The sequence below is a fragment of the Martes martes genome, assembly GCF_963455335.1.
Source record: "Martes martes genome assembly, chromosome: 13".
Lineage (NCBI taxonomy): Eukaryota > Metazoa > Chordata > Mammalia > Carnivora > Mustelidae > Martes > Martes martes.
The window spans coordinates 36,508,445-36,532,064 of record NC_137901.1 but is presented as its reverse complement, the minus strand read 5'-3'; the positions used below and the strand labels follow the sequence as shown (position 1 = coordinate 36,532,064).

The 23,620-nt window shown below is 41.3% G+C and overlaps 1 protein-coding gene across 1 annotated transcript; it reads left to right on the top strand.

Moving 5' to 3' along the window:
• Nucleotides 1-6,219: 6,219 nt before the first annotated feature.
• Nucleotides 6,220-12,910, top strand: RMP24 (ribonuclease MRP subunit p24). The gene is made up of 5 exons (XM_080821164.1): nt 6,220-6,639; nt 6,727-6,749; nt 9,019-9,218; nt 10,368-10,564; nt 12,481-12,910. Exons 1-5 carry the CDS (start codon nt 6,563-6,565, stop codon nt 12,632-12,634), a joined length of 651 nt encoding a protein of 216 aa, XP_080677290.1. The 5' UTR covers nt 6,220-6,562; the 3' UTR covers nt 12,635-12,910.
• Nucleotides 12,911-23,620: the final 10,710 nt, after the last annotated feature.

The following is a 23,620-nucleotide window of genomic DNA, read 5'->3' as shown; positions in this document are numbered from 1 at the left end:
ACTTGGGGGTTAAGGCTCAAGAAATGGAGAGAAGGGGAAAAAAAAAAAAAGAAAAGAAAAAAGAAACGTGGAGAATTCCACACCCTCTCCAGCTACTCAGTCATAACTCAAGGGCTTCTCCTGGAGCTCTCCCTACACACATACCACTTCCCACTTCTGGGCTTCAGGCTAAACTGCATTCAGGCCAGCAGATAACAAAGGAACAATAGTGGTAAACTCACCTCCAATTCATTGGCATTTTAAGTCCTCTTTTCATTCAACCTACTACTATATATTTTCAGTCTTCCTATGGGTGCTCTGTGCAGTCTGCTCAGGTTTTAGGATTACAGTCAAGGGGAGAGACAGGATGGAGTGTGCTTACTCCGTTCTTACCCAGAACAAGAATCCCAATAAGAGATTAAAGAGAATATATCACTACAGATCTTGCAGACATGAGAAAGATAATAAGACAATATTGCAAATAATTTTATGCCAATAAATTTGACAGTTTAGATGACATAGACAAACTGCTTAAGAATACAGTTTACCAGGGCACCTGGGTGGTTCAGTGGGTTAAGCCTCTGCCTTCTGCTCAGGTCATGGTCTCAGGGTCCTGGGATCGAGCCCCCGCATCGGCTCTCTGCTCAGCGGGGAGCCTGCTTCCCCCTCTCTCTCTGCCTGCCTCTCTGCCTACTTGTGATTTCTCTTTCTCTCTCTGTCAAATAAAATAAATAAAATCTTTTAAAAAAATACAGTTTACCAAAACTAACACACACAAAAGTCGAACAGCTTTAGATTTATTAAAGAAATCAAATTAGTTATCAAAAACCTTCCCAGAACACCCCAGCCCAAGACAGTTTCACTAGTGAATTCTATCAAACATTTAGGGAAGAAAAATAGCAATCTTACAAAAAACCTTCCAGGAGGCATCTGGGTGGCTCAGTCCGTTAACTGTCTTGTTTCTTGATTTTTGGCTCAGGTCACGATCTCAGGGTCGACAGCTCAGTGCGGCATCTACTTGGATTCTCTCTCTCCATCTCCCTCTGCCTTTCCCCTGAGCACACACTCTCTCTCTCAAGTAAATAAATAAATCTTAAAAACACACACACACACAAAATACCTCTTTTGGAATGTGAAGAAGAAAGGCATCTTTTTCAGCTTATTTTGTGAGACCAGCATATCTCTGACACTACACATTACATGATACAAATACAGAAAACATTCATAAAATATAAGTGAATTGGGGTGCTTGGCTGACTCAGTCAGAGAAGCATGAGACTCTTGATCTTGGGGTTATGGGTTCGAGCCCCACATTGGGTGTAGAGATGACTTAAATAAATAAAACTTTAAAAAAAATAAAATAGAAGTGAATCAAATCCAACAATACACAAACGTATCATGAGAAAATGGGTTTTATCCCAGGAATACAGAGTTGGTATGACAAGGTCAATCAGTGTAATCCACTCTATTTAGGTAATAAAGGAAAAAACTGTATCTCAACTGATGCAAATAAGGGGAAAAAAGCACTTGGCAAAATTCAAATTCCAAATTCACTGCTATGATTGTTAACTCATGGTCAATCTAGTTTTATTTTCAACCCCTTCAACTTCCTTTCCTTCCAGTATGATTTTGTAGCAAATCCTTATTGAGCCCCTGCTCTGTGCCAGGCTCTGGGCTGGGGGTCCATGTACAGAGCAGCTAATGAGTCCTGCTGCCAGATGTTCACATTTAGGAGGGGAACAGGTAAATGGTGAATTAATAATTTCAGATAATTAGTTTACAATGACAGTAATAAAAACCAGTTATGGCAGAGAGTGACTTGATGGGCAAGGGTGTATGTGTTGGGGGGAGTTCTTCATCCTAGAAGTTAAGAAAGTCCTCTTGAGGGGGTGATATTTGAGCTGATCTTGGAATGATGAGGAAAAGCAGTCATGGGAAGGATCCTCACTCAAAGCAGAGAATAGCAAAGGCCCCGCGGTAGGTCTGAGCAGGACACGTTGAGTGACAGAGAAGGCCAGCGTAGCAGGGCTCGGGGTGAGGGTGGGCGGGGGAGACAGGGTGAGGTCTGAAATGGGGCAGCGATCGGCCATGCAGGGACCTGCAGAGCACAGCCAGGTGACTGTGTTCCAGGTGCAATGAGGACCCTGGACACTCTGAGCAAGAATACTCCCTGTCCCCAAAACTAACTTACATTTTAAGAAAGCCACTTTGCCTTGTGAAGAATGGACTGGGAGAGAGGAAGCAGGCAAGAGAGGATGTAGGAAAAGAATTTGGGGGATCATGGCAGGGTGCAGGCCAAAAGAGAGAGTGGCCAGGGCATGCAGAGAAGTGACCAGATCTGCTCCTTGTGGGGAGCTGGCACCCAGGCAAGGCTGGAGAGAGGAAACAGCAATGGCACTTGGTGGGGCTGAGACAGAGGAAGACCGGGTGGCAGGGCAGGTTGAGGGGGGAAATCAAGAGTGCCATCTGGGCCGCAATGCATCTGAGAAGACAAGTTAACAATGCAAGCAGAGATGCTGAAGAAGCATCTGGATATAGGAGTGTGGTGCTCAGAGGTGAGAGAACTGGAGGAAAGCTTCCTGGGGGGCAGGGGAAGTAGGCGTGCAGTGCACACAGTGCACTCGTCCTTTTTTTTTTTTTTTTTTTTTTGCTGTACTGGTTAGTGAAGCAGGTAAAGAATGCAGAAACAGATGCAGCAATGTTGAAAGGCTTATATGTGATAAACTGGCATTTCACCTATGCTGTGGACTTGTGAGGACTGTATGAGTTACAAGTCAGATGCTTAGAAAAGTACCTGCCACATATTCCATGTTCCTTACATTTTTTTAGACTTCAATTCCAACAGCAAAAGAGTAATTTACCTACTAAGAGATATCCACATAACTTGCTAACCATCTAGAAAAATGGGTCAGATCTCAACCCTATACTTAAGTAAAAATATATTTCATATTGCTTAAAGATGTGCATGGAAGAAATTAAACTAGAAAAGTATGAGAAAAACATTTGGTTGAATAGCTAGTTGTCTAGTCTTGGCATGAACGAAGGTTTTTATTTTATTGTTTAATTTTTTTTAAGGCTTCACAAATTTGCATGTCATTCTGGCACAGGGGCCATGCTAATTAATCTGCTCTGTATCCTTCCAATTTTAGTATATGTGCTGCCGAAGCAAGCGCTATGTGAGGCTTTTTTAATGCTACACAGGAGGGGCCCCTGGGTGGCTCGGTCGGTTAAGTGTCTCCCTTCAACTCAAGTCATGATCCCAGGGTCCTGGGATGGAGTCCCACATTGGACTTCCTGCTCAGTGGGGAGTCTGCTTCTCCCTCTCCCTCTGCCCCTACCACTGCTTGTGCTCTCTTTCTCACTCGCTGTCAAATAAATAAATACAATCTTTAAAGCTCTACAGGAAACCTAGACCCAATAATGAAAAATGTTCAACAACATACAAAATCCTATATGGCAAAAATCCTATAAACCATGCCAAAGATAAGAGGTAAGAAAGTATTGCATTATATATGACAAGCAGAGAATGAATTTCCCCCAAGACACAAAGATCTCCTAGAAACTGATAAACGCAACAGAAGATTTCTCTTCACAGGAGAAAATGCAAAGCATCAAAGAACATGTGAAAAGAGACTTTATCTCGCTAGTATTTAGGTGAACCAATGGTCATCACATCTTTTTTTTTTTTTTTTTTTTTTTGACAGACAAAGATCACAAGTAGGCAGAGAGGGAAGCAGGGGGTGGGGGTAAGCAGGCTCCCCGATGAGCAGAAAGCCCGACGCAGAGCTTGATCCCAGGGCCCTGAGACCATGACCTGAGCCTAAGGCAGAGGCTTTAACCCACTGAGCCACCCACGTGCCCCAGCCATCAGATCTTCTTACCCAACTTCCTCAGATATTAATGCTGGGAGTGCACATTGCTACAACCTATTTTGGATGATCTGGCAAATAAAAATGTGCACATCATTCCAGTCTATAATTTTTCTTTCAGAAATTCAGACAAAAGAAATAAAAAGCATCAGTATATACAAGATTTTTGCTGTTGTAAAAATATATGTACTGACCTGGAAAGATGTATATGGTCTATGGTTAAGGAAAAAAGCAAGTTATATAGTAAGGGACTAATTTCTATTTTTGGTTTAGCTTTTTTGTGTACGTTTCGGCTTTTTAGTGTGTGTGTGTGTGTGTGTGTGTGTGTGTGTGTGTGTGTGGTGGTGGTGGTGAGAAGGGATTTTTACACATTTAGCCATTTACTTACATGTGGGCATAGGAGAAGATACCCAACTGCTAAATGTCAGTCAGAGGAGGAAGATGGAAAGGTAGGAAGAGCAGATGAAGTAACTTTTCTTTTGAAAAATTAAAATATGTCTATACAGATGTAAGTGTATTTTTCTCTTTACAAACTTCTGTATCATTTTGACATAGACAGGCCAGATCTGAGGACCCAGAGGCTGAGGATACCTCTTGGCTAAGATGATCCTTGGCTTTGTGCAGGAGAGCAATCAGGAAGTGGGAAGTGAAAGCAGAGTATGTTGAATAGTGTAAGTGAGAGTACAGCGGACAGAGAGTCTGGGACACTCCGAAAGGAAAGGAGAATGACTCTCTTCATCACTTAGAGTTAGGGGCTCATACTGGAAAGAGTCCAGTTTCATGTTACTTCAGAAATCCAGGGTAGGGTCGAATTCAAAGGTGAGTGACAGGTGAATAATAGGTGTTATTTCATAAATCATCGAAGGTGGAGGTACTGATGCCAGACTCTGGGTAAGGTTTATTCAAACCTAATGTCCTGGAACATGTTTGAGATTCCGTTCTTTTTAGATGTTATCAGATATCTGGACACCTAGGACAAAACTCAAAGAATAATTAACTTTCTTGCTTCCCCCTTGGAGTGGGAACATAGCTTCTTTGGTTTGGGGCCTTGCAGAAAAACAGCAGAGATGAAGCCTTTCTAAAAATGGAATCCTTTCAGTTTCCCCATCTAGATTTGAATCCTTTTGGATATTGAAAATGAAGGATAAATAAGGGTCTAGTCTCTAGAATTTATTTTTTGAAACTCTAACAACAACAAAAGGCAAACAACTCAATTTTAGAATGAGCAAAGGACTTCAGTAGACATTTTTTCAAAGAAAATATACACGTTGTCAACAAACGCATGAAAGAATGCTCAACGTCATTATTCACTAGGAAATGCAAATCAGAACCACAGTGAGAAGCCACCTCACACTCACTAGGATGGCTAGAATAAAAAATAAACTAAAAAAAAAACAAAAACAAAAACAAAAAAAAACCAAACAAACAAAGGTGGAAAACGAGGGTTGGGAAAGATGCGGAGAAATTGGAATCCTTGTTTTGTTTTGAAGATTTTATTTATGTATTTGACAGAGAGAGAGAGATCACAAGTAGGCAGAGAGGCAGGCAGAGAGAGAGGAGGAAGCAGGGTTCCTGCAGAGCAGAGAGCCGGTTGTGGGCTTCAGTCCCAGGAAATAGAATCATGACCTGAGCCGAAGGCAGGGGCCCAACCCACTGAGCCACCAGGCGCCCTGGAATCCTTGTTAAACATGGAATTACCATATGACCCATCATTTTCACTCCTAGGTGTTTATCCAAAAAAGCCAAAAAAAAACAAAAACAAAAAAAACCCAAAACCAAAAAGCCATGTTCCTAGCAGCAGCAATATCGACAACAGCCAAAAGGCAGAAAGAACCCCAAAGTCCATCACGGATAAATGGATAAACAATACTCGGCATGCGTACAATATAATAATATTCAGTCATGTAACCTACGAGGTGGAAGAACCTCAAAAACACTTTACTAAGTGGAGGAGGCCAGACACAAAAGATCACACCTATGATTCCATTTACAAGAAATGTCCAGAATGAGCCCGGAGAACCAGAAGGCCGACGAGTGGTCGCCAGGGGCTGGGAGCGGGGAGGGGAGAATGGGTAGCAACTCCTAAAAGGGGATGGGGTTTCCTGCTGGATGATAGAAATGTCTCCAAACTCGGTAACAGCGGTGTTCGCGCAACACTGAAAACGTCCCGAACTGTTAACTTTCTGCCGTGCTCCATTAAGAACGGGGTGGGGAGAAGGGAAGCTGGCCGGCTCTTTCCTCCCAGGCCCGCGGCCGCGCTGACAACGGTGGCCTCCTTGCGGGCCGCACACCGCCTGCCCGGCCCAAATCGACACCCCGGATGGAGAATCTAGAAGGCGACGTGCGCTGAGGAAATGACAACAGGGGTACCACAGAAGACGCTATCACAAGCGAGAAAAACAGGCGGGCCGAACACTCCGCGCAAACGCCCCCAACACGGCTGCGTTACACGGCTCCGCGCAGGCGCACGTCTGCGCCGGATCCGCAGGGGACCGCGGGGACTGGACGGAGCCTAGGGCGGAGCCGAGAGGCAGGGCCAAAGGCAGGGAGGGGATGGGCCTACGTGCGGGCGGAACGCGAGGGAAAACGGAACTCCTCAGCAGGGGGCGCGGCTTTCCGGACGGAGCTTGGATTCCGAGGTCAAAGTCCGGCAGGCTGCGAAGCCGGCTTCCGGAGACTGTCCTGTCTGAGCGGCGTGAGGGGTGGCGGTAGAGATGAGGCAGAAGCACTACCTTGAGGCTGCGGCGCGGCAGCTACACGATAGCTGCCCGGGCCAGGCCCGCTATCTTCTGTAAGAGAAGGGCGGGAGGGGAGGCGGGCGGCGGCGGCGGCGGCGGGGTCCCCTCTCCACCCTCACGAGTCTCCTTCTCCTTTCCAGCTGGGCCTACAGTTCGTCACACGGTAGGGAGAACGTCCGACGCTTGTGGGTCAGGCTCTCGGCGCCTCGCCCGCCTCGGTTCCGCGCTCCGCTCAGGACGACGCAAAAGAGCAATCTCCTCGAACCACTGCCCTCATAAATCCCCCCAGGGGCTGCTGTTCCGCGGAAGCTCCAAATTCCTAGGACCTCTTTTCTAGTTACACTCCCTTCCTTTGGTGACAGTTTTTCATCCAGTCTCATGGCTTCCAGATTTGCACCCCTACCAAGACCTCTCCCCATTCTAGGCTCATATCCAGGCGTCTTCTTGACGCCTGCTTTTACCCCCAGCACAGGCGTCCTCCAGTTCTTCCCAGTTCAATAATGCTGATTCCATCCGGGGAGTGAGTTCAGCCCCCGAAACCCTGGGGCCATTCGCGGCTCCCTGAGAGCCTTCCTCCCCAAGCCAGTGTGCCAGCAAATACGCCTGTTGGCTTTGGAGTATATGCAGCACCTCGTCTCTTCTCACTAGGCCATCTCGCCGTCTTGGACCGGGTCAGCAGCTGGGCTGTTGCCCGCAGCGCTCCTGAGTTCGTTCGTACATCCATCCTCGACTAAGCGGCCAGAGTGAGCGCAGGAGGAACCTAAGCTTGATCATGTTGCTTCTCTGCCACAAACTCTCAGATGTCTTGACATCTCAGAGTAAAAGTGGAAAGAAAGTTTTTTTTTTTTTTAAGATTTTATTTATTTGACACAGAGAGGTCGAGGGAGAGGGAGCAGGCCCCCTGCAGAGTAGGGGACGCCCGATATGGGACTCAGTCCCAGGACTCTGGGATCATGACCTGAGCTGAAGGCAGTGGTTTAACGAACTGAGCCACCCAGGCGCCCCAAAGTGAAAAAAAAAATTTTTTTTTTTTTAAGATTTTTATTTACTTACTTGACAGAGATCACACAGTAGTCAGAGAGAGGGGGAAGCAGGCTCCCCACTGAGCAGAGAACCCGATTCGGGGCTCGATCCCAGGACCCTGGGATCATGACCTGAGCCGAAGGCAGAGACTTAACCCACTGAGCCACCCAGGCGCCCCAAAGTGAAATTTTTTTTTTTAAAGGACTGCAGGGCCCTATATCAGAAGCCCACATTACCTCTCTGGCCTGCTTTCCCTTTTGCTTACTCAACTTTTAGGCCTCCTTGCTCTTTTATAGCCTTCCAAGTTGTCCCCCATCCTCGGCCTGGAACTCTTACCTCATATATCTGCATGGATTGCTTTCTTGTTTCCTCCTGCTCTCTACAGGTCACTCCACAAAGCCTACCATGGCTACCTTATTAAAGACCAGGGCGGCTCCATCACCACTCCCTGTTCATCTCCTTTTTTTTTTCCCCCAGCACTACACATTCGGTGTTGCAATATTTACTTTCTCCCTACATGAATTGTCCTTTATTCACTGTTCTGTCTCTTGTACACAGAACTGTGCATGACACTGGACAGTCATTCAGTAAATATGAATGAAATTAACATTTGGCAGAACTGAATTACAAGCATGGTCCTTAGTTGTTGTATACTTAGCAGAGTGCTCACTAACAAATGTTTGTTGAATAAATCTGTGATGTGCCTACCTTCCTTTCCAGCTGCATCACCCCCACACCCTCACCTTTCCCTAATGGTCATGCTTTCTTTTTCACTGTACTTCCACCTGAAAACCCTTTTCCAGTAATGGATGCCATCTCCAAGTACAGATATTTGGAGTATTTGACCTTTGTCAAGCCATTTCTTTGGAGTATTTCTGGCTCTTTCCAGCCTAGCATGGCAAATGGCTGTCTTGATGTGCATAGACAATCTGGAGCAAGTCTGTTCTCCTGTTACCTTGTACTGAGAGCTACCTGCAGAAAGCCTGGCCCACAAATCACAAAATTGTGTGCTAATTGTTTAAAAAAGAAAATGACGGGGGGTGCCTGGGTGGCTGAATGGGTTAAAAAAGAAAATGATGGTATAACTTACTGATTTGTGATAAATATGTTTGTAAAATTGGTGAGACAGCCTTTTTTACATAGTAACAAGGAATAAGTAAGGTAGCAAAAAATGGGGACTTGGCCTGTTGCTAAAAGGAGTGAATGGATAGAATTACAGTGTTTTGCAAAATAAAATTATAAAAATAAATTATTGCCAATTTGCCTTTTTTGCAAGTTCTCATATTTTGAGTTTGCTTAAAGAGAATATCTTCATATTAAATAGTATACTTTATCACGGAGTATTGGCTGTTTGAGGTAACAAAATATTCTAATTTGCTGAATCATGAGTTTCGTTTGTATAATTTCAGATGCTAACATCACTTTTGAAGGAACATGTCCATACTGTTTCCAGTTGCTGGTTTTGGATAACTCTCGGGTGCGCCTCAAACCCAAGTCCAAACTGACTCCCAAAATACAAAAACTTCTTAATCGAGAAGCAAGAAATTATACACTTAGTTTTAAAGAAGCAAAAATTGTGAAAAGATACAAAGACTCCAAAAGTGTATTGGTAAGATTTCAATCCGGTGTGTGTAAATAAACTAGAGTTTCCTTTTACTTAAAATGAGGTTGATTAAGGATCAGGCTACATATAACTCAGAGGTTTGTGATAATATACACAGATTGTCAAAATACGCACATAACTTTTTTTCTAGTGATTGATCTTTCATCAAGAGTAAAACTTAGTTTAAAAAAAATTTTTTTTTAAGATTTTATTTATTTATTTGACAGAGCGAGATCACAAGTAGGCAGAGAGAGTGGGGGAAGCAGGCTCCCCACTGAGAACCTGATGTGGGGCTCGATCCCAGGACCCTGAGATCATGACCTGGCTGAAGGCAGAGGCTTTAACCCACTGAGCCACCCAGGTGCCCCTAAAATTTTTGATTGATGTATAGCTGATACGTTATTTTCAATTTGACACACAGTGATTTGACAATTACATACATTAGGAAATTCTGACCATGAAATTCCAACAATTACATACATTAGGAAATTCTGCCTCTGGATTTAATGAAGTAAAGAGGTGTGAGAATTCATTCAATTGGTTTTATGAATTGATTTAGACCTATATTTGAAGAATATAGAATCAGTAAGGGTTTGCAGGGGTCACTTAGATTTTCAGTGATAATTTGCCATGTTTTATTGAAAAACAGCTTGAAGTTCTGTGGCAAATGTTAAATGTTAACTGCTGTTATGAAGAACATTCTTCCAGAAGTTAACCGGGTATCATAGTCCCCTTTATTCCCCCAAACATGGTTTTACATTGAAAAAGTAGAGACTTTCTTATCTTTAAAAAGGTGTTTTGGGGGTACCTGGCTGGCTCAGTAGGTGGAACATGTGACTCTTGATCTTGGGGTCATGAGTTCAAGTCCCACATTGGGTGTACAGATTACTTAAAAAGAAAATCTTTTAAATAAATAAAAATTAAAATGTTTTTTTAATTTACAAGTATTTAGCCAGTACCTTTTAATTGTAGATTTTCTCATTTTAAATTTGTATCTTGTCTGATTGCTGCTGCTGGATTACAGACTCCCTGAGGGCAGCCTCTTACCTGTTTGTACCTGGTGTAGTCCCTTAATCCAAGAATTTAATGAACATGTAATTTATTGGGTTAAATTATAAGAGAAATCAGGCCCAATATTTCTTCTTTTTATGTTAGTTGACTACTTGTAAAACATGCAACAGAACAGTTAAACATCATGGTAAAAGTAGAAGCTTTCTCTCGGCACTGAAGAGCAGTCCTACTACTCCTACGAGTAAGCTCAGCCTGAAGACACCAGAAAGAAAGACTCCCAGTTCTGCAAACCTAAATCCTAAGTGTGGTTCCAAAGGCAAGAGCCCAGCCTTGATATTCAGGTATCTTAATTCATTAAGCTATTTGCATTGCTGGTGTGAGCTCTTATTTCTTCGACTTTCCTCTGTTTAATAATACTCCCTAAATCTGCCATGCAGTCCAGGCCTTGGCCCCCATTTTTTTCCTCCATACCCTTTTTTTCTCTAATGTCCTGTACATACATCTTTCATTCCCATCTGTGCTTATAAATTTCAGCTATATTCATTTACTTCCAACCTCTCCCTTTACTTGTTCCCAGCTGCTACTAAATATATCCACTTTATCCCCCCAGCATGTCCCCACCTGCTCATCCTCCTAAGTTCCTTCTGTCAGTGAACATTCCTTTGTAGACAGTCTGACCTGAAATGGTGAGTAGAGTAGACAACGCCTAGTCCCTTGGTCCTTGTCCAGTTAGTCACCGGTTTCTATCTGCCCTTCCTCCATGGGGTTTGCATCTGTTCTCCTTTTTTCCTCCTCCTGTGTTCAGTCTGTGTTCCTCTTTTGCTGGGATTACTACAGTAGTTTCCTGCTTCTAGTTTCAAACGCTTCTAGTATGATAATTTCCCTACAGCACAGCTCTGATGAGAAGATTTACCATCTCACGCCGTAGCATCTAGATCAAATGTTCCCGCATGGCTTCCCACTCCTTCCTACCTGGCACCAGTGCATGTGCCTTCTTACTTTGCCTTAAATCATCCTGTGTGTTAGCAAAACTGAACTGAAGTAAACTCACAGTTTATGTTCCTGCTCTGAACCTTTGTTCTTGATATTGCCTCTGTCAGAAATTCCTGGGGAAATCTCACTGAATAGGGATTTGTCAGCTGCTACTAAGTTAACTATAGACTGAGCACCAAACTATTTTTGTAGTTCACAGTACTTTATTCACTGTGATAGTAAATTTAGTTCCTTAGAAACTGTGAAAGGAATTTCTGAAAGTTTTGTACCAAAAGAGAAACTGAGTCTGGTAGTTTCTTGAATATAAATAGCAAAATTCTGTAAAGAGTGAAATTTATCTGTTTACTGCATTGAGTTTTTTATATTGGGTTGACATTTATAAAATTGGATAAGAATTGAAATTTTAAGTCTAGTTTTCTCTATATTTTGATTTAATTATTTTGATATTTGGCATGATAAGAATTCATAGAAGTTTCTACCTTATTGGATAACTGTAGATAAAAGTTGGCATATTTAAAATATATTAAAATGAAATATTTAAAATAATTCACTTGCATATAGAACAGACTGCTTCTTAGTTATATGCATGAATGAGAAAGATATTTCACATTTGTTATACACATGGGGAGTAGAAGAGGGATCGGACTGATAAACCCCAATAAAGTTTCATGGGTATGGAACACAGTTGGAGGGCATGAAACAGAAGAAAACAGAAATATACAGCAGCTGGGGAATCACTTATCCAGCAAATATTTTTAGACCTCTTCTGTGTCTGGCACTGTTAAGAAGCAGTGGAATATACAATTAGTAGTACAAATTCTGCCCTATGGAGTTTACATTCTAGGTGGGGAGATATAATGCAGTGGTACCTGCATGTGTAGGTTGAAATTCTTCATTTTTGAGAAAGGAAGTGGTCTTGAGCTGTGAAGAAACGGGTTTTTAAAGTCCTTAGAAATGTCATGAATCTTGATATCAAACTTAAAGGGGACTCAGGCCTGATGACGCTTTACTTTTAGCCTTCTTCAGGTGTGATAGAAACTTCCAGAACCACCCAGTATACCTCCTGAATGTTGCCTAAAGCCTATGTAGTGAGGAGATTTTTAACAAAATGGGAATGAATGCTGGGTTCAGCCACTGCTCGTTTATGGCCATAATACACGGGAGTAGAAAAGGATTCTAATTGCAATTATTCAGGCTAAGCAGGGAAAGCACTTTTAAACTTATGTATCAGTATACCTAAGTGTGGTTTTATGTTTGTTTTCAGGACACCTACATCTGGACAGTCAACACCCACTTGCTCCTCAAAGAATGTGAGCAAAACAAAGAAACACTTCTCTAAACTAAAAATGTTGCTTAGTCAGAGTGAATCCCAAAAGAATTCGAAAGTGGACTTCAGAAATTTCTTACTGTCTTTGTAAAGGATGGGCTCTGAAAATAAATGTTTAATGCAATTTCTGAAACTAAGGTTAGCCAGAAAAATATCTTTCTTAAAACTTTAATTTTTTCTGGGTTGCCAGGGTGGCCCAGTCGGTTAAGCATCTGCCTTTGGCTTGAGTCATGATCCCAAGGTCCTGGGATCAAGCCCCACATTGGGCTCCTGGCTCAGCGGGGAGTCTGCTTCTCCCTACCCCAGCTTGTATCCTCGCTTGCTTTATCTCTCTCTCACTTGCTTACTTTCAAAAAAATAAAATCTTAAAAAAAAAAAAAAACAACCTTTTATTTATTCTTTAAATACATGGAATCTGGGGTCCAAGAACAAACTTTTCTGGGCATTTTTCAGTGGTTATGAAGAAAATACCTCATGAAAACGAATAAATGAAACCCGCCTACCTCACAGGTGGTTGTGAGGATCAAAAATATATGAAAACCCTTGTAAGTAGCAAATCTATTATGGACATTGAGTGGTTATATTATCTTCTCTCTCTCTCTCTTTTTTTAAAGATTTTATTTATTTGACACACAGAAATAATTCTGCATGCAGAAGTAAATATATGGAGCATTCTTAATTGTAAATCATTCAAATATACCAGATTTCATTTTTTAAAAAAGATTTTATTCATTTGACACAAATAATTTTGCATGCAGAAGTAAATATATGGGGCATTCTTAATTGTAAATCATTGAAATACACCAGATTTCATTTTTTTTTTAAAGATTTTATTTATTTATTTGACAAAGATCACAGGCAGGCAGAGAGAGAGAGGAAGGGAAGCAGGCTCCCTGCTGAGCAGAGAGACCGATGTGTGGCTCCATCCCAGGACCCGGGGATCATGACCTGAGCCAAAGGCAGAGGCTTTAACCCACTGAGCCACCCAGGCGCCCCACCAGATTTCATTTTTGCAGCTTTCTATTGTTCCTAGCAATGTTTTATCACAAGTGGCATTTCATTTGCTCTGGTGAAGACTTAATTTCTAGGTCTAAAATTCAGAGCAGAATACAACATAGTAACAGTTTAGCTATGTTAAATCTTCTCTGGAACATAGATACACTAAAATGATAGGCTAGGGTTGTATTCAACCTGTCTTCTAAAAATTCCTTAAATAAATAATTTAGATACTTTAAATTATTTCCAAGCTCTCTTTGCTGTTTAAAAATTTAAAACTAAACTTCTCCCATTAGGGCTTGGCAAACTCTGAAAGGCCAGGGTTATTACTGAGTTGGTCTTGTAGTTACATGAAGTGAAATTATACTACTAATGCCAGCATTAGAGAGGGATGGCAAGAGTCATCACTGTGAACTTTAGCTGTGAGCCATAGGCTGAGGGAGCTGGGCCTTCCCTTTGTGTCCAAGGCATCTGGCACAGTACTTTGGTCATGGTACCTTACCTTTCTGACTAACTTCTCACTGGAGTATCTGTTTTTCTTCTTGCTCTTTTCTCTTCTGCTCTCCCTGATCACCCATAGTGAGCTCTTTATAGTTCTTAGGACATACCATTTTCTTGCCAGTTTGGGCCTTTGCATGGTTTTGCAGAATGCCCTCCACTTCAACCCTACTGTATTATGAGGGGCCACTCTTTTATCAAAGTGCGGGTGACCCTGTAGTTTCCCATTTCTGATTGTGTCCCCATCTGCCTGTGAGCTCTTTGCAGGCCTGCATGATGTCATTTGCTGTGGCCCAGAGCACAAGCTCTGCAAATATCCCTAAACCACTACACTGACATTTGAATTCTGTAGCCCACTTGTTACATACCAGATTTAGAACCAAAGTCCTTTCAGCCGCCTGACTGGGAAATGGATGAGAAGTGGTAAAAGCAGGAACTTCTAGGTGGGAAGTTAGTCACATTACCTCAGGAGCAAATGAAAAAATACCATGGATTCTTGACTTTCTTTTCTGTTTGAGAGAAGGATTTTGGGAATCTTTAAAGAGAATACTAAAATAATACTGTGGACATAACACTCAGAAGGAAACCTAGAACTACGTCTTCATAACCTCGGATTAAGCAGTGGTTTCTTAACTATGACACCAAAATCACAAGCAACAAAAGAAAAAATAGATAAACTGGACTTCAAAATTAAAAACTTGTGTGTTTCAAATAAGGACAGCATCAAAAAAATGAAGAGATAACCCATTGAATGGGAGAAAATGTTTGCAAATCATGTATCCCTTAAGAGGCCTATATCTAGAATTATAAAAAACTTAAAAGTCAATAATATAAAGACAAAGATTGTGAGCAGACAATTCTCCAAGGAAACAAATAGCCAACAAGCACATGAAAAGATGCTCAACATCTTCCATCTAACATTAGTCATTAGGGAAATCCAAATCAAAACAAGGAGTTACCACTTCATACCCACTAGAATAGCTAAAATCACGAAGACAGTAGTAAATGTTGATGAGAATGTGGTGAAATTGGAACTCTGACACATTGCTTCTGGGACTGTAAAATTTGTGCAACCGTGTAAGAATTTGTCAGTTCCTCCAGAAGTTAAACATAGTATTAACATATGACCTACAACACCACTCCTAGTTATATACCCAACAGTACTGAAAACAAAATCTTGTATATGAATATTCATAGCAACATTATTTGTAATAGCCAAAAAGCAGAAACAAGCGAAATGTCAACCTAACTACTGAATAGACACATAAAATATGACATATTCATATAGTGGAATATTCAGTCACAAAAGTGAGTTCCTGATACATCCTAGAACATGGATAAACCTTGAAAATATGTTAACTGAAAGAAAGCAGACACAAAAGGTCACATAATGTATGATTCAATTTATAAAGAATGCTCAGAATAGGAAAATACATAGAAATAGATTAGCGGCTGCCTGAGCCTGGGGGGTGAACAGGGAATAACTGCTGAAGAGTATGGAGTTTCTTTAGGGTGACAAAAATGTTCTGGAATTAGCAATGGCCACACAACTCTGAATACTAAAACCCACTAAAGTCTACAATTTTAAAAGGGTGACTTTTTTGGTATGTGAATTTTATCTCAGTAAAATTCTTAAAAAAGTGAAACATTTCCTAAACAGATTACAGTGTAGATACTTGGGATTAAATGAAAATGATAGTCTCATAAGGAGAAGCAGCAGACATGCATTGTACAGTTCAGGCTCTGTACAGCTCCAGCTCCTGGACGTCCATCCCATCGCCATAGGACTCATTCATACACTGATGTATCTACTGCAGTGATTCCTGAACAGCTCCACTTAGCTCTGGGCTGTTTGTCCAGCCATGGGATATGGGGCCTGGAACATGTGACCAGGGCACCAGGAATCCTGGAGGCTACAGCAACCCTATGCTAAAGGCAGCCACGATGACAATGAAAAAGAGGCCCTCACCATCCAGAGAGGGATGGGATGGGCAGAACACTGAGGAAGAAAACCTAATCAGGAATGGGTGGGAAAGGGGCAAGAGAGCATAGATCTAATGATTGCCTCATTAGTGTCACAAAGAACTTTGGTGTCACGTAGTTGAAGAAAATCTGTAGGCCACTGTTCTCTCCCTCAGCACAGCCCCTTGGACCTCAGCTGCAGAAAGCGCAATGGTGACTTTTAATACGACCACTACTCAGATTTTAGAACTCAAGTAATATTCCTAGGTGGTTCACCCCTGAGAGGGACAGTGCCAGTGAATTAACTGGGCTCATAATGCAATCGCACATCTGAGACATCACTCTACTTCAAAGCCAAGTTCTCTCACCTTTCTCACTGGTGCCTGTCTTGCTTCTCTCGCGAGAAAAGCCAGCCCTCCTCCTACCCAACGGGCCAATCTGCCCATCTAGCCTGGATGCCATCCCTGCTCTGACTCAGGTCAATGGAACAGTCCTGCCTTTTCCTTCACCTTCAGCTTCGTCCTCTCCTGGATCCTTCCCCTCCCCACTTTTTCTTCTTTCAGTAAACCATTTATTGATGTGTAACACCCACAGAGAAATAAATGCTCAAAGCTCTGACCACAAGCCTGGGGCGGATGCCTCTACTGGACTTGTAAGGAAGGCTCCCTTTCTGCCTGTGCACAGCTCTTCTCACACAGAGGCCTGGTGAGACTTGTGCCTGTCCGAAATCTGGGTGGGGTGGGGGGCGGGAAAGGCTGCAACCCTAGGGTATAATTCACGTAGAAAGTGTTCAATATGCTTCTCTCTCTCCTGGGACTAAACTTACAATTAAATATAAACAGGAATTTTTATGAATAAAAATAAATTTGTATAATAATATAGTTATTTGGAAAGAAAATACCAAAATACTTTTAAAAGACATTATGGAGACAATTTTTCCAGAGACTACTTGCTTTAATTAAGTACAATTTTTCTTTTCTTCCTTCTTTTTAAGATTTATTTGAGAGAGAGAGAGAGAGAATGCAAGCAGAGACCCAGGCACAGGCAGAGGGGGAGCAAGAACCATCAAGCAGACTCCCCACTGAGTGCGGAGCCTGGCATGGCACTCAATCCCAGGACCCTGAGGTCATGACCTGAGCTGAAATCAAGAGTTGGCTGCTTAACCAACTAAGCCACCCAAGTGTCCCATACAATTTTTATTTTCTATTTGGATGATTAAATTATTATATCTTGGCCAGTGAGAGCCCCTTTTAAGCTGGCTTTATTCTTAGAACCCCATGAGAACTTTGAAAGCATCCTTCTTGCCTTTCTTGCAAAGAAAGCTCCAGGACCATCTTCATTCTCTCAGGCCTAAGACATGGAAGCATCCACTCTCCCCGAAACCCTGCTAGTTTCAAGCAGAAAGTAGTGATGCCAGAAACAGAATGTTGGGGATGCTTTTACTGTGGGATAGTAATGGTACCGCTACCAGACTCCTCCAGAGTTAAGAGCTGGAAAAGATGAATTCTTAAAAATCCTGAGTTCTCATATTTAAAATTTACCTCTCACATTACCAAATGCCTACTAGAATGTTTTAACCCTTTAGCCAACTGAGAGTATTCTTTATAATGTGATAAACCATACAATTATTCCTTTAATTGTAATTCTTTTTTTTTTTTTTAAGATTTTATTTATTTATTTGACAGACAGAGATCACAAGTAGGCAGAGAGGCAGGCAGAGAGAGGGGGGGAAGCAGGCTCCCTGCTGAACAGAGAGCCTAATGTGGGGCTCGATCCCAGGACCCTGAGATCATGACCTGAGCTGAAGGCAGAGGCTTAACCCACTGAGCCACCCAGGCACCCCCACTTTACTTGTAATTCTTAATGCTGACCAAAAATGACTTGTTTGGGAGGCAGTACAGCCTACTGGTTAAAAACCATATACTTATGGTTAAGTTAACTTCAGGTTAAAACTGTAGCCTTTGTGGGAGACTATGACATTTAATTACCTGTGTAATCTTTGGCCTTCTTAATTTCTGAGTCTGTTTCTTTCTGTGTAAAGTGACAGTAATAATAGTACTTACCAATAAGGATGCTGTGAGGACTCAGTGAGGTAGTACATGAAAAACACCCAGAAGAGTAGATCGCATGTTGAAAGTACTCAAGCAGTTTGTCCTAATATCATAAATGATCCAAAAAAACTATATAATATTAATATCAACAATAATAAAAAAAACTAGAAGAATAACATCTGGCATTACCCTAGGGTGGCTGTCCTTTGAATGCATTTGTAAAAAAATTGTTGCAATGATATTGACAAAGACTCTATTCTTGACCAACTTTACAGAGGCTCTTCTGAACCCCATTTTTTTTTTTTTTTTTTTTTTTTTGCTGGGTGTCATCCTTGGGCTGTGTCTTCTACCTGCCTAGCTCAGATTTATTTTTTTAAATTTTTTTTAGGATTTTATTTATTTATTTGACAGAGAGAGATCACAAGCAGATGAAGAGGCAGGCAGAGAGAGAGGAGGAAGCAGGCTCCCTGCTGAGCAGAGAGCCCGATGCGGGGCTCGATCCCAGGACCCTGGGATCATGACCTGAGCCGAAGGCAGAGGCTTTAACCCACTGAGCCACCCAGGTGTCCCACTGTCTAGCTCAGATTTAGCAAGAATCCTGCCAGGTCAGTTTAGGGAGAATTCCCCCACCCTTGACATCTGATCATCGTGGCCTGCCTTCAGCAAGAATCCCCTCGCCTTTGATGTCTCCTCTTAGTAATTTTCCACCCCATTAACCCCAATTCTGTTCCTTGGCTATAAAACCCAAGCTGTCTTTGACATCTTCCGAGTTGAGCCCCATCTCTCTCCCTGTTGGGATAGTCTTGATACATATCACAAAAGTCCTGAATAAAAAAAAAAAAAAAAGCCTTTCTTACCCTTATGACAAATGTTAGAATAACTTTTTTGTTTAACATTATCAACACTTGTCTTAATATACCTTCAGTCTAATTGTTTAAGTTCATATTCAATTCAAGGCAGTTTGGTGTTCTAACAAGTGACAGACTTTGGCAATTGATTCGTTAGGGTGACATGTGAGTACTGGAGATTAAGGGAAGCCTGCTGTATGGATTCATTTTGTGAAATGCAGAAAACCCAAGTGGTTCAGTCTCCAAAGTTATGCACGAGGGATCCTTCCAGCCTCAGTTGTGTCTTCCTGAAGTGGATTAATCCATAGTGGTAAGTGCAAGATTTTTATACCCAAGTTGCTTTGGAATAATTCCAAACCACATTTTACTTTTCTCAAAGACAGAAACTGTAGCAACACTTTTGGAATTAACATATTCTTTTATAAATTGGGCATCTCAAAATGTTAGTTTTAAATCTTGGGTACAATTATTAATTGTCCATAAAGTTAATAGACAAAAGAGAATGCAGTGGTACAAGTGTGTAAAGTATATGGTTTTTAATATATTCAATTCAATCTTATTAAGCCCTTTTGTTTTGCTATGAAATATTTTAAATTTATCTTTTCAGACCAATTAGCTTTTTAGAGAACATTTTCTTACAATCACACACACACACACCCCCCCAACAAATGTATATTTTACAATATCTAAAGAATGTCTTTAAATCCTTAACTTTTAGAGATATATAATCTTTAGACTCATCATTAAATCATACTAGTTTCAGATAAGTTATTTCATCGTTTCATTCTGAACTTAGGAAAAGATCACACAAAACTCATGTAAGGATTAGATAGTGGTATTACATATCTATGTTTGGGTTTTTGTTTCAATATCTTGGAATTAACATTTACAGGGTATAGATCTAAATTCTCACTTTTAGTATTAGCAAACTAAAATACAAGCTACTTTTTTCATATGCCCTCAGGAAAACACCAACTAGGAAACCTCGTATTTAAATATAATTGTGACTAATAAGAAGAGATAAATAGAAGTTTTTTGGGTTAGATCTAAAACTATCTCTTATTGTGGCCAAAAGCAGACCAATTTTATTTACCAGTTACAGTTTTTATCATTTTTTTTTTAATATTTTATTTATTTGACAGACAGAGATCACAAGTAGGCAGGGAGACAGGCAGAGAGAGAGAGGAGGAAGCAGGCTCTCCGCAGAGCAGAGAGCCCGATGCGGGGCTCGATTCCAGGACCCTGGGATCATGACCTGAGCTGAAGGCAGAGGCCTTTACCCACTGAGTCACCCAGGCAGCCCCCAGTTTTTATCTTTTTAAAATCAGTTTTATGTTGCATTTCCAAGTTAATACAAGCCATGTTTCTGAATTTTAAATATGTACTCAAACTGCTGCCTTTGGGTTGATCAAATACCTGACTTTTGTACAACTGGAATATAAAGCAGTGGTTGGGTAGCAGTATGGCTACTTCAAGCTTCTGTTTAAAACTCTAATGTGGACTTCTGGATTTTGTAGGGAGCATACTCCTCCACTAAGATTCCGGTAAGTACTGTGTTTTTTCCTCGTATCACTTCAATAAGAACTTCACTATGTCCATGAGCTTCAAGGATACCTCTAAGATGCACCATCTTGTCAAGGATAAAAGTCCTCATTAGAGAGAATAGTTTATCTAAAATATTGCTGGCATACCAATTCTATTCTAAAGAATTTATAAACTTTCTAATCAGTCTTAATATATGTGCACCAAATATGCTAATATTCTCTCTAAGCATTTCCCTGAAAACTACAGTACTTAAATATATGACAGAAAAACACTCAGGCCAGTTTTACCTGGGGGATTTCAATAACCTCAATTAATATGTGAGCTTTCATATCCATATGATGCACTGACTAACGTAACAAAAATAGAAACCAAATTAAAGTTGAAAGTAAACATGAAACAGGAATATTTTAAGCAAATGATGCTTATTACTGGCACTAACATTTTTTTCTTTTTTTAATTTTTTTTTTTAAATTTATTTATTTGTTAGAGAGCGAGCGAGCACAGGCAGACAGAGTGGTAGGCAGAGGCAGAGGGAGAAGCAGGCTCCCCGCGGAGCAAGGAGCCCGATGTGGGACTCGATCCCAGGACGCTGGGATCATGACCTGAGCCCAAGGCAGCCGCTTAACCAACTGAGCCACCCAGGCGTCCCTGGCACTAACTTTTTACAATAAAAGTAACTACTTAGAATTTGTACAATGAGGGGCGCCTGGGTGGCTCAGTGGGTTAAAGCGTCTGCCTTTGGCTTGGGTTGTGATCCCGGGGTCCTGGGATCAAGCCCCACATCGGGCTGTCTTCTCAGCGGGGAGCCTGCTTCCCCCTCTCTCTCTGTCTGCCTCTCTCTGTTGTGATCTCTGTCTGTCAAATAAATAAACAAAATCTTAAAAAAAAAAAGAATTTGTACAATGAGAGCAAACAAGCACTTAGTACATCTTCTCATTGTATCTAACTTCATTAGTGTACTCAAATGTATTAAGCTGCCAAAAATATATCTAGTGAATATTTTTTCATCTATTACTATGATTGAGTAGCATTTGAAAATAAAATTGCATACTTATTGCCCTGGATTAAAGATTTTATTTAAGAGAGAGAGAGAGAGCATGCACCTGAGTAGGGGAAGGAGCAGAGGAGAGGGAGAGAGAATCTGAGCAGACTCTGTGCTGAGGGTGGAGACTGAAGCAGGGCTCCATCCCACAACCCTAAAACCATGACCTGAGCCGAAATCAAGAGTCAGATACTTAACTGACTGAGCCCTGTCCTGGGTTATTTTATTTTATATTTTTTAAAGATTTATTTTTTATTTGTCAGAGAGCACAAGCAGGGGAAGCAGTAGACAAAGGGAGAGGGGGCAGCAGAGTCCCCACTGAGCAGGGAGCCTGATGTGGGGCTCAATCCCAGGACCCTGAGATCATGACCTGAGCTGAAGGAAGATGCTTAACTGACTGGCAACCCAGGCGCCCTACTCTGGGTTATTTTAATTAACAGTTCTTTCACTGTAGAATATGAGGATTTTTAGACTCATTTAAATAATATAGAGCTTTTGGGGCACCTGGGTGGCTCAGTGGGTTAAAGCCTCTGCCTTTGGCTCAGGTCATGATCCCAGGGTCTTGGGATCAAGCCTGGAGTCGGGCTCCCTACTCAGTGGGGAGACTGCTTCTCCCTCTCCCTCTGCCTCCTCCCCCTGCTCGTGCTGTTTCTCGCTTTCTAATAAATAAATAAAATCTTTTTAAAAAGATAGGTTTTCTGTTTAGATATTATTTTCAAGTCACATGCTTTGAGATTTTAAGATTAGTATCTTAAAAAAGAATGCAAAAAGACTATGCCATAAGAAAAAATTATACTTTAATCAGTCAGTAAGTTCCATCATTAGCAGTTAGCTTTTTACTGGTTCCTGGTGGGAAAAATTACACCCAACTGGAAAAAAGAAAGAGCTTTATGCTATTGGTATAAAATTTCACCACAATTGTAACCGTTCTGTCCATCAGTGGGTACAAAAACAAGAAACCCAGGATAAAGGAACTTTAGATCTTTCTTCATCAAGCTAGCCAAGACATGGAGACTAGCACATTTCAAACAGAGAGAATGTTAAGCCCTAATAATGACATTTGCTCAGGCTGGAGTAATTAGCACTACCAACTAGATAGGAAAAGGACCTGGGCATGAAGCTCACCGAGATCCTGCATAGCTCAAACACCAGCTCAAAAGAAGAACGAAAAGAGTTTAATTTCCCTCCATTAAGCACACTCCAGCTGCAGTATATAACCAAGGCACCACTTCCCATCTTAGGGCAGTTGTAACTGGGTTACACAAAGAGTTTTTCCCCCCTGCTTTTATTTGTTTATTTATTTATTTGACAGAGAGACACAGTGAGAGAGGGAACACAAACAGGGGGAGTGAGAGAGGGAGAAGCAGGCTTCCCGCCAAAGCAGGGAGCCCAAAGCGGGGCTTGATCCCAGAACCCTGGGATCATGACCCAAGCCAAAGGCAGATGCTTAACGACTGAGCCACCCAGGTGCCCCACATTTATTTATTTTTATTATTAATACACAAAGAGATTTTAAGAAGAAGTCAAACACCATCAGTAGCACTCTGCTATTAACATGATCCCATGAAAGTACAAGATTTTGTAATTTAAATATCAAGGGCTGGAAAAAGGAGACAATAAATACTACTGTATTAATGCTTGATTTAAAACCTCTTAAGATCTCTCATATTTCCATAAGTAAAAGGAAACCTTTTCCTGAACAAAGAAATAGGGTTTTAAAAAGATGATAAACTTAGTCAAACAATACCAGCACAACTAAATTTTTCTAGAATATCTGAATTAGCTAATGGCTCTGCATAACAATTTCACTTAAATTCCAAATTTCAGTTTTGTACCACCTTTTCCACGGTGCATGGAATTCAAATGTGAAATGTATTTCTAAAACTCATTTTACATCCCACTTTAAGTCAATTATTAAGATAATTATTATCTTTACCACAAAGGTACTAAAAATAGTTTCCATTTTTTATGTCATTGAACAGTTAGAAATAAAATCACAGGGCTTTCAGCAACAAAAATAGCTAAACCTGTGGTGGTTTCACTACACCAAGGGCTAGTGAGTCTTTTAGATCCAGTAGTTGATGACCTGACCCCAGACTGCATTTCAGTTTCTCCTTCACTGTACACACCTCTGA

Excerpts from the sequence above, each read along its gene's own strand:
- RMP24 (XM_080821164.1), top strand. The coding sequence starts at position 6,563 with ATGAGGCAGAAGCACTACCTTGAGGCTGCGGCGCGGCAGCTACACGAT. Across the intron at positions 6,750-9,018 it reads GGCCTACAGTTCGTCACACG|ATGCTAACATCACTTTTGAA; the intron begins GTAGGGAGAACG and ends GTATAATTTCAG. Across the intron at positions 9,219-10,367 it reads AAGACTCCAAAAGTGTATTG|TTGACTACTTGTAAAACATG; the intron begins GTAAGATTTCAA and ends TTTTTATGTTAG.